The sequence below is a fragment of the Olea europaea genome, chromosome 10 (genome assembly GCF_002742605.1).
Source record: "Olea europaea var. sylvestris chromosome 10, O_europaea_v1, whole genome shotgun sequence".
In the NCBI taxonomy this organism is placed as follows: Eukaryota; Viridiplantae; Streptophyta; class Magnoliopsida; order Lamiales; family Oleaceae; genus Olea; species Olea europaea.
In genome coordinates this window covers 16,885,301-16,895,625 of record NC_036246.1, presented here as the reverse complement: position 1 = coordinate 16,895,625, position 10,325 = coordinate 16,885,301, and the positions used below count along the sequence as shown (strand labels likewise).

General features: G+C 33.1%; 1 protein-coding gene across 1 annotated transcript in view; it reads left to right on the top strand.

Annotated features, from left to right (window-relative positions):
• The window catches only part of LOC111400353 (isoamylase 3, chloroplastic), a 20,905-nt gene extending 11,137 nt beyond the window's left edge, over positions 1-9,768 (top strand). The window contains 10 exon segments of the mRNA XM_023027768.1: positions 155-266; positions 1,385-1,447; positions 4,306-4,395; positions 4,502-4,574; positions 5,415-5,494; positions 6,596-6,700; positions 6,793-6,891; positions 7,946-8,007; positions 8,991-9,099; positions 9,332-9,768. Of these exon segments, the coding sequence (XP_022883536.1) occupies positions 155-266; positions 1,385-1,447; positions 4,306-4,395; positions 4,502-4,574; positions 5,415-5,494; positions 6,596-6,700; positions 6,793-6,891; positions 7,946-8,007; positions 8,991-9,099; positions 9,332-9,442 (904 nt within the window). The 3' untranslated portion in view covers positions 9,443-9,768.
• Positions 9,769-10,325: the final 557 nt, after the last annotated feature.

Here is a 10,325-nt window from a genome sequence, read left to right as displayed (position 1 = left end):
AAAAAATTTATGGAATGTATATAATATGCAGAGATCAAATGCAACAATGGCAGAAACATTCTGTGTCTCTTTATGGTTTTCTTCTGCAGATCAGTGTGTCCATGTTTGTGTGGCTAACATTCAAAACGTTATATATTCTTCTTAGAAGTTGTACTATGTCTAGACATTCATTTAGTTTCCCCACAATCGTACACTTATTTCTTTGATTTCGTAGGTGGGCTGAGTGGAACGGGAAGTACCGTGATGATGTTAGAAGATTTATAAAGGTGATGGTAGTTGGAAATTCTAGCTGTTGATATTATCAAAATTATTTAACTTAAAATTAATTAGTAACTTTATATCATCAATAAAATCGTGGATTATGTTTAAAATGATGAAGCTATATGAAGTTTGAGAACAGGAATTAGTTATAGGAAGTTGATTATATCAGATATAAAATTTTAGTACTCCCAAATTCATTAGTCTAGCAATGTTATTTGTCCTTACTTTTGCTGGATTTGCTTCATTAATGGCCCAGCCTCAGTTTACTTACGTTTATTGACATTTGACCATTTTTAATGCCTAAATCGAGTTGATTCTTAACATAACTAACTTTATTCACAGATTTGAACAGAGATCCCCCTTTACTTGAAGTAACGGAAAGCTCTTTCCGGACACTCGTAACAAAATCCTATGTTTGGTTCTAAGGGTGTGAAGAGGAGGGTAAGGGGAAGGATTAATTGGTCCCTGATAGGAAGTACATATTCTTGAGCCCATCTTGTTTAGCACCAGGGAGTGGATGGGGTAGGCAATAGGAAAGGATAATAGTTACTAGAAAGAGAGAAAAATCTATACCTAATATGCTGCTGAACCTTGCTTTCCCCAGTAGATGAATTTGAATTGAGGTCAATTTAATCATTCTAATCCTTTTATCTCCTTCAGTAGAAATAAAAATGGAGGATTGGTAAGGTATGAGCACTTTGACTTCTCCTCCCTTTTCCCTTTGCAAACCAGGTGGCTCTTTCTCCTCACCGAACCAAATAGAGGTTAAGTGTCACAGAATGTGGTGTGAGCAATAGAATCTACCATTTTTATTTAAATTGACGTGTATTGAGATCTCAAAGAAGCAAAAACAAAAACCAAATAAATGTTTGATTAAGTCCATTTTAGTAGCAACTTAATTTCGATATAATGATTATGTTACCATTGTGTAACAGAACAAGAGTTATTAATTTTAAATCCCAACTAATCTTCCTGTTAACTCATATTTTTGAGTTGTTGAATTGAAAATCATGGAAGCAGCAGCAATTTAATGGAACAGTGTTACATTTTATTTTATATGGTCACTCTTAATTGCTTCAAATTTATCTACCTATTTTCATGCTAAATTCTGATTATCATGCAGGGTGACCATGGTATGAAAGGAAGCTTCGCAACTCGGTTCGCTGGTTCTGCAGATCTTTACAGGGTAAACACTGTCACTTTGAATATGATTTTTGGACTTGATGAATTATCACTTTATGATATTTTATTTCCCACCTCTTTGGCAGCCAGTGTAGGGAAGAAATTAATTTTCAAGCTTGACAAGTAATTAGTTGGTCATCCTTGAATTTAAATTGTTGAGAATGAGAAATATCTTTGCACGAGCTTGAGGGAAAGTGCCAGAAGATTTGACTTTCCAAGTTCATTCAAATCCTAGACAAACTGGGTTTTTATTTGTTTCTTGTTTAGTACATGTTATATATATATAGAAAAAATATTCATCTGAGCAAACACTTTGAGGAAACCAAAAATACACACGAACCCAAAATGAGCTAAAAATCACTCGTAAGGGAGAAACCTCATAAGCGATCTTAAATACATGATGCGAGCCAATATACTTGAGCAAAAATGTAAGGATTAAGCTGGTGAACAAAACTTGAAGAAGATAACGTAATTACATAGACGTCATTCAATTAAAAGCTGCGACATGCTAACAAACAAAAAGATCCATTTACCCCCAATGCTTGAATAGAAATATGTAAATAAGCATGCCTAGGATGAAGAAGATCACGTTGAATTTGTAATAGCTCTCTCCCAAATATCCATTTCTCCTCTTGCTCCCTACTGAGCAATAGAATAGTGAGTTTAAGAGGGACAAATCATAACTAAGTCAGAGAATTTTGTTGATCATCATTTAGAGGTCCCAGTATATTCAACCTTGTTTCATTTTCTTTGTACATGTCATTATGGCAAGTCTTTATAGGGCATATTATAGTATATATTGACAAAGAAGTTTATGGTAGGTATCAACATGGAAGATTATAGGAGGTAGTAATAGCTTTGCTTTATGGTTATTTGTAACTATAAATTGGGTCTTTCTTTTCGTAATTCTCAAGATTAAAGAATTATAGATATTATATTCTCCTTCCTATTTTTACATTATGATTTCCAAGATTGTACCACATCGAGTTTTATCTGACTTTGTTGAACTTGCAGTGACTTCCATTTTTCCCCGACCAACTTCCTTCCGCTTGTTCGACCAATACTTTTTTTCTTCGTGTTATCATATTGGTGCTTATCTAGTCAATATTTCTGTTTTCTATTAGTTTCTTTTCTTCTTCTTCTTATTTGTTTAGGTTACTAGTATGGTTTTCCCACTGTTTTCTTTACACCCAAGATATTATTGAATTCCCATCTCTAAAAGTGAACCTCCTTACTGGACAGTCGGAAGCCTGTTTTTAAACACGTGCGGCCACATGCAACCAGCTCCAAGTGTTTCCAATATCTTGTTCACTTTATGAATTTAATATATATTCATCAAAAGCTTAACACATACACAATTTTTCATAAATGAATAGTAGGGAGGCTTGAAATCAAGTCTTTTAAGTGGTCCTGATAACATGTTAGCCGCCTAATATAGATCTTAGAAGAGCCATATCTCAAAAGTTAGCTGCTGAAGTTTTTGAGTCTAAGTCTATATAAACCGTATACTGCAAATCCATACTTTCGATGTAGGATTTAAGTTCCATACCTTGCAATAAGACCATGACAATCCATCACACTCCGTAATCTCAACTCCCACGTCAGACTGGCTTTGTACTAGCCCATGATTAGTCCCATATGAATGCTGCTATGTCAGTGTCACCATTTACACCGCTCGATTGCAACTGGAAGACGTGATACCTGCTTTGATACCCATTTATATAAATGTTTAGAGAGTCATACTTCAAGAGCTAGCTCTTGAAGTTGAAGAGCCCAAGTCTATATAAATCATACACCGAAAGTCTATACTTTCGATGTGGAATTCAAGTTCTGCACATTGAAATGGTAACCATGACAAATTACCATGCTCTGCGATCCTGATGCCCATGTCGAACTGACGAATACTGCTATGTCGGTATCTTTGCTGGTTGCAATTGAGTGGCACAAATAGTTAGCATAGCAGTGCTCATCCGGGACTAATCGTGTGTTAGTGTAAAGCCAGTTCGACATGGATGCAAGGATCGTTGAGCGCGGTGGATTGTCATAGTTCTCATTGCAAGGTACGGGGCTTGAATCCCACATTGAAAGTATGGGCTTTTGGTCTATGATTTTTATAGAGTTGGGCTTTCCAACATTAACGATGAGGTATGAGCATCCTAAGATATATGTCACTATTGCCTTGTGACCTTAATTTGCTGGAGAGGGGGACACATTTATTTGTTTAAATATTACTTCAACACTTGCTTCAAGCTTTCCAAATCTTAGTCATGTCTTGTAGCATGTATTTAAAATTGACTTTTGTGATTCAATTTATTAGAGACATGGCATTTGTTTAATAATCTTTCTCATGCTCTTATGTTCGCCTAAGCAATAAGGCATATTTATATGCCTTTCTAGGTGGCAAATTGTGTATCATTGAGATATCATTATATTGACTTTTTTTTTGTGGGGTGCATGTTGTGTTTTTATTGACTTATTATTTCCAAAAATTGACCTACAAGTTACTAAAAATGGGAAGAAATTATTCTTTGCTTCGAGAGAGAGCTGTAGGTCCATTTTGAACTCTTCAGTCAATGACGTTCAGAAGTTTGATGGCCTTTATTTGACAAAAACAAAATTTTGAATAGTAAATTTTTGGAGAGAGTGGTTAAAAAGGAGGGAAAAGTTTTTGGCTTGCGTGCAGAATATTTTATTGTGTGACGTATGGTTGAAAATGAGTATGTTGAATAATGATTTTTGAAATAATGGTTGTAGAACAAGGGCTAATTAAGCTATAAATGGTAGATCGTTTAATTTATTAATGCTAAGATGTATTTGTCTATGAGGTTCGAGTTCAATTATCATTTGTGATTTTTTTTGTAGGTGAACAAGCGCAAGCCCTACCATAGTGTCAATTTTATTTGTTCACACGATGGGTTTACTCTCTACGACCTTGTGTCCTACAATAATAAGGTATTTTATATACATTTATGTATAGAAAATTCTAATCTTTATGTGTGTGTGTGTGACTATAGAAACCCTGAAGAAAGCAACTATTTTTTTCCCCCTGAAACTGCAGCACAATGATGCCAATGGAGAGGGTGGAAAGGATGGAAGTAATGACAATTTTAGCTGGAATTGTGGGTTTGAAGGTAGAATTAGTTCCCATCTAAAGTGTGGGATAGGGACAGCTTTATCATGATGTATTTTCTTGTGCACACTAGCATATTTTGCCATTGGCTGATATGATGCATGATTATTTTACTACTAGAAATTGTTTCTCCATGTTATCCTACACACCGGTGAAATCTTTTCTTCACATGGAGGGTCAAGCACCAATTGAATTTGTCATTTTGTGTATGCTAGTATTGGTTGTTGCCTCACAAAATTTCAGAAAACTAGACATGGTGTTCAACATGATTTTGATCCTATGGCTCTTGTAATTTAGAGCTAATCAGTGTCTAAGTCAACTTAGCAGACTCCTGGAACACAAGTATTTGCAATTACGTCGCTATAAATTGACAGCCATCTAAATAGGAACTTGTCATATACAGGTGCTAGCTAGCATTAGGAACTATGAGAATGATTGAGATGCAGGTCTAGAATAAAAGGAATAGTTTGAGATGTGGGAGTTACATTTATTAAGCATTCTTAGGAGGACCTCCAGAGTCGTATCCTATAGAGGACAGAATGGTTCATTGAATATATGCAGATATAAACCTGCATACCCTTACAAATTTTATTTATTTATTTTTGAACAAGCCCCAACAAATTATTCTTGACAGTAACAATGTACTTTGGATAAGATTATGATGACTTGGTTGTCAGGTTCACATCACCAGGTTTCTTTCTTTTGATATGCTCTTGAAAACTGCAAGACTTGTCATTGCTTCCCTCTCCCAACTTCTATAGTGAACTTTTTATCTTTTCTAAGCGATTACTATACCAATTAGCTAGGAATTTGTGTTACTATTCTTTTGTTTTGTGATCAGGAGAAACAGAAGATACCATTATTAAGGCACTACGTTTCCGACAGATGAAGAACTTTCATTTAGCACTGATGACATCCCAGGTAAAACTGGATAATGATTAGTAAGATATTTCTGAAGTGGTTATTTTCTCTTTCTCTATGATAGGTAACTTTGGCAATCATGTTTGAAAGCAGAACTATTTGAGATAAAAGCGAATTATTTGATCACTGCTATTTTCGTTAGGACTTTCTATCCGTTATGTTTTTCCTGTCTTCAAGCATAAGGATATGTATCATGTGTTTCTTATCAGCTTTAGAAGAAGAGAATAGCAGTAATTTATTTTATTCATGGTTCAGTTTATATGCGTGTTTGATTTCAATGTGGAAACCTGAAATCAGACTGACTTATTTCTGTATTTCTTGAATGAATTATACACCCCTATTACACCCTATTTAATACTACAATAATTAAGATAAAAAAACGGAAAAGTAATCTCTTAATTTAGGAGACAAGTAATTAGCCTAACAATTGGCCTAAGTTTTGGAAAGATTAAATTAATTATATATCAATCATGATCAATCTCTAGGATTTCTACATGGAAGATTTAATCAATCATATATCAATCACGATCAATCTCTTGGATTTCTACATGAAAATATTTAATCAATCATATACCAGTCATGATCAATCTCTAGGATTTCTACATGGAAGATTTAATCAATCATATATCAATCACGATCAATCTCTTGGATTTCTACATGAAAATATTTAATCAATCATATACCAGTCATGATCAATCTCTAGGATTTCTACAAAAACTAAATGAAATATAGAGCATAAACCTTTTTCATGTTTGGTTTCATTGTAGAATGGGTAAATTCCATTCGTGGTAACTATACTTTCACTCTAGTTCAGTTACCTATACTTCAATTCGGATAACTATACTTTATTCTAATTTGATTTAGGTAAATACAATTTGATTCTGATTCAATCTAATAAATTTTCACAATACAGCTAGCCTCCTAATAGGCTTAACAATCTAATGCACAAAAAGTTTCAGTAATGCTAAATTTAAATTCAGAAGACAAATCAGATCAATCAGAAATGCCTTCTTATTTGTTCAAAACTTCAATTTGTTGATGTGGCAATCAGTTGTCATTTAACATTGACTGTTAATGGAAATTTACTTGTTTGGTAATTAGGGAACACCAATGATGGTTATGGGGGATGAATATGCTCATACTCGTTATGGAAATAATAACAGCTATGGCCATGATACTGCTATTAATCATTTCCAGTGGGATCAAGTATGTATTTTATACATATCTTTTTTTTTTTTAGATTCTGATTGTATCTGTCCTAGATAAAAAATTATTTAGAGGGGAAATCGATGAAACAGCTGGAATCCAAGAAAAACAACCACTTCAGGTTTTTCTCAGAGGTGATAAAGTTTCGCAACACACATGGAGTCTTCAGGCGAGAAAATTTTATTGGCAAGGTAAAATTTTATAGCATCTGAATCCCTTATTTAGCCTCCATGATGTAAACATCTTTTTATCTTTTTCTGCTTCGTCTTCTTGTTCTGAATAGTTAGTTAAGATACTACTTTCTTTGTCATAATTTTCCTTTCTAGAGGGTCAATGCTTTATGGTAGTGAATTGATGAATCTTGTATTACTATGTGTGTGAGGAGAAACATTTAAGGCCAAAGATTAGTTTTCTTTTGTTTGTAGTTCACAAGAATAATAAGTCGATAGGTTGGCATGTTTTAATGCACTTTATCTTGTCAAAGTCAAACCAGTTAGCTAAAGATTGGGTGCTGTTTCCTAAGACCCAAATTTAATACCTTCATTCAATTTCTATATTGACTAAAATGAATTTCTGAACACTTCATTTCAATCAATTTTTTCAAACTACTCTTGATACCCACAACACGTCTTTTTATGTCACAAATAAACGTGAAGTAAATGGAACAACCACAAAGTTAGTGTGAAGAGATTCTTTTTGGGAAGCTGAGCATTAATTCGGCAATAGAACATTAAAATCAACATTCATAGATTTTTGGGTCTCTAATATGGTGTTAATGGCACAAAATCCAAATGGCTTATCTTGTGGTTGGTTCATGTTTCATAGCTAATGGAGGCATAATCAACATATTTATATATGTAGTACAGCATTTTGAGTACAATGTAGGCTCTTTACCTGGTAAAATTGATTGATCTAGGATGAAGGTTAGCATTCTACCTTGCCACTCCGTAAGTGGAAAGACTGGTGACTGGCATCACTAATGCCTGTGGTTACAAAACTCCTACTTGAGTATCCATTCTCATAAAGTACAACTTAACTTAGAAAGAATGATATTTTTCACCTGTTGACTAGCAAAGATGTATATTGTTGGTTGACTTGTCAAAGATATGATATGAAATATGGTTTGCAGCATCTCTTGATTTTTCTAAATCTTCACTCAGATGCTTTCAAGTTTAGGGTTAACTAGGTTGCTTTAAGTGCTACAACTGGTTCTTACGAGGTTCATCCAACACACTTATATTGCAGAAGGATATTACATGGCATGAGGACAACTGGGAAAACCTTGAGAGTAAATTCCTTGCATTTACGTAAGTAACACTCCATAGTCTACTGTTGAAATTATAAATTGTGTATAATAAGCTTGTCTAACTATCACAAAGTAAAAGATCATATTTATAAGTTTACATCTAGCTCTAAAAAGGAAAGAATGTGCGATCATCACGCAATCAATTCCGAAGGAAAATAATCTCACTATATCATGGAGAGTATTATTTCCATATCTTCAACATCTTCTATACAGATTATCTATGTACACAAATCACTGAAATGGTAAGGATTATGTGAATGAGCTTTACTTGGTGCATATAATGTTTTCATTTATATATATATATATATATATATATATATATAAATTTTTTCATCAAACCACTAACCTTAAGACATTAAGTATTCTTTATGATGAGACTAAAATTGTTTGTTCTTGCAAGTTTGTTTATCTTTGCCCTCAAATAAATCACTCTTTTATCATATTGCCTATAGTAAAAAAGAAAAAAATAAATCAAATAAAAAATAAAAGCCTCTGTTATTGATAGCTGCATTACTTAGTCTTACGAGCAGGCCATGTCAGGGTCCCAGTCATATATTAGAACATCTTCAAGAGATTCTTCAAACATGAGATATTCTTTATTTTAAATAGTTAATCTTTAAAATCCCGCTTCAAGAGACTCATTGATTTATCATTTTAATTTAGAGAATACTCTCTATAATTAAATGCATTCAAAGTATTTTAATTTTCAATGTAATAATATAATGATCTCGAGATAAAGTTAATTAAAATAGAAGATAGAGAAAATAATAAATATTTTTTGGAAGTTGTAAATCTAACTGTTAAATATAAAGAGCCTATTGAACTATTTCAAAATTTTTACTCTTTAAATTTATATATGCTCTTTAGATTATAGAATATGCTTCTTTAAAATAGAGAATCTTTTGGAAATGTTCTAACATGTGAGTACATATTATAAACAACCATATAGTTACTCTCCTCACAAACATGCATAATCATTTGCAGGATTCATGATGAAAATAGGGGAGACATTTACTTGGCTTTCAATGCACATGACTTTTATGTTAAAGTTATAATACCGTCACCACCAAAAGACAAACGCTGGTTTCGAGTGGTTAGTTTTCTACCCTTTATTCATTACTAACCAACGGAACTTTATATAACTGCTTTCTTTGTAAGTTTATTGTTTATTTGCTTCGAAATGGATGTTTACTAGTACAGCTGAGGCATTTGTACCAATGTCTTTTCTTTGTACACAATCAAGAAAGCTTGAATCAGAGATTAACAAGTTTAAACATTCTACATACCCCTAATAGATTTGCTGAGTGGAGAATTTATGATTTCAGGTGGACACCAATCTTGAGTCTCCCAATGATTTTGTTTGTGAAGGTGTTGCTGGCATTCAGAACTCGTATAATATTGCTCCTTATTCATCGATTCTTCTTGAAGCCAAGTAGTAAATCACTTGCTCCTGATTTTGACGAGTATATGTAAGATTCTTACCTTTCTGTGTCGAAAAATCAGATAAGCGAGGTGATTTGAGTTTCCATCTAGTCAAAGACATTGTATTTTCTTCATCTTCTCTACTATGATAGGTTAGTAATTGAAAAGCCCTTTTTCTTTTTTTTTTGGAACAATTTTTATAGTTCAGGGCAGCCTCTTGTCATATTCCGCCTTGCTTCTGTTTAGTGGCAGATATATTCTGTAACGCCTTAAATTTCCAACCTGGTTTGTTTCTAAAATGAATTTCCTTTAATGGGAAATTGCACAGCAACTAGTTTAACCTGTGAGTTGGAGAGAAAAAAGGGTGAGTATTATGACTTATGAGAAAATACTTAGCACCTGATTGAGCTGCATTCTTTAAAAAAAAAAAATACATTTTTAAATAGTGATTTTACATTATTTCAATTATATATTTTTTAATAAAATAATATTACACGCATAACCAAAAATTTTCCTCATTTTTAACCACACATTATCCATCAATTTACTTTTTCAAAATACATTCTTTCAAAATAGTGTGACTCAAATACACTTACATATGCTGTCCAATTTTAAATACTCCTTCCGTCCGATTTATATAGGTTGATTTTTCTTATCTTCTCGTCCCAATTATATATTGAGAATATTTTGTTTTGCTCGTTTATTAATTTATCCTTATTTAATTTGTTTAGTTATAATTAATTTTCTCCACTTAATCTTGAAATTGTACAAATATAATTTTTTAATCCGTGTGAAAAATAAATTCAGTCTATATAAATGTGATGGAGGGAGAAGGATAGCTTAGTCGTCAGGTCTTAGGTTTGCTCCCCAATGGTCATCGTTTGAGTCCTCTCAGGG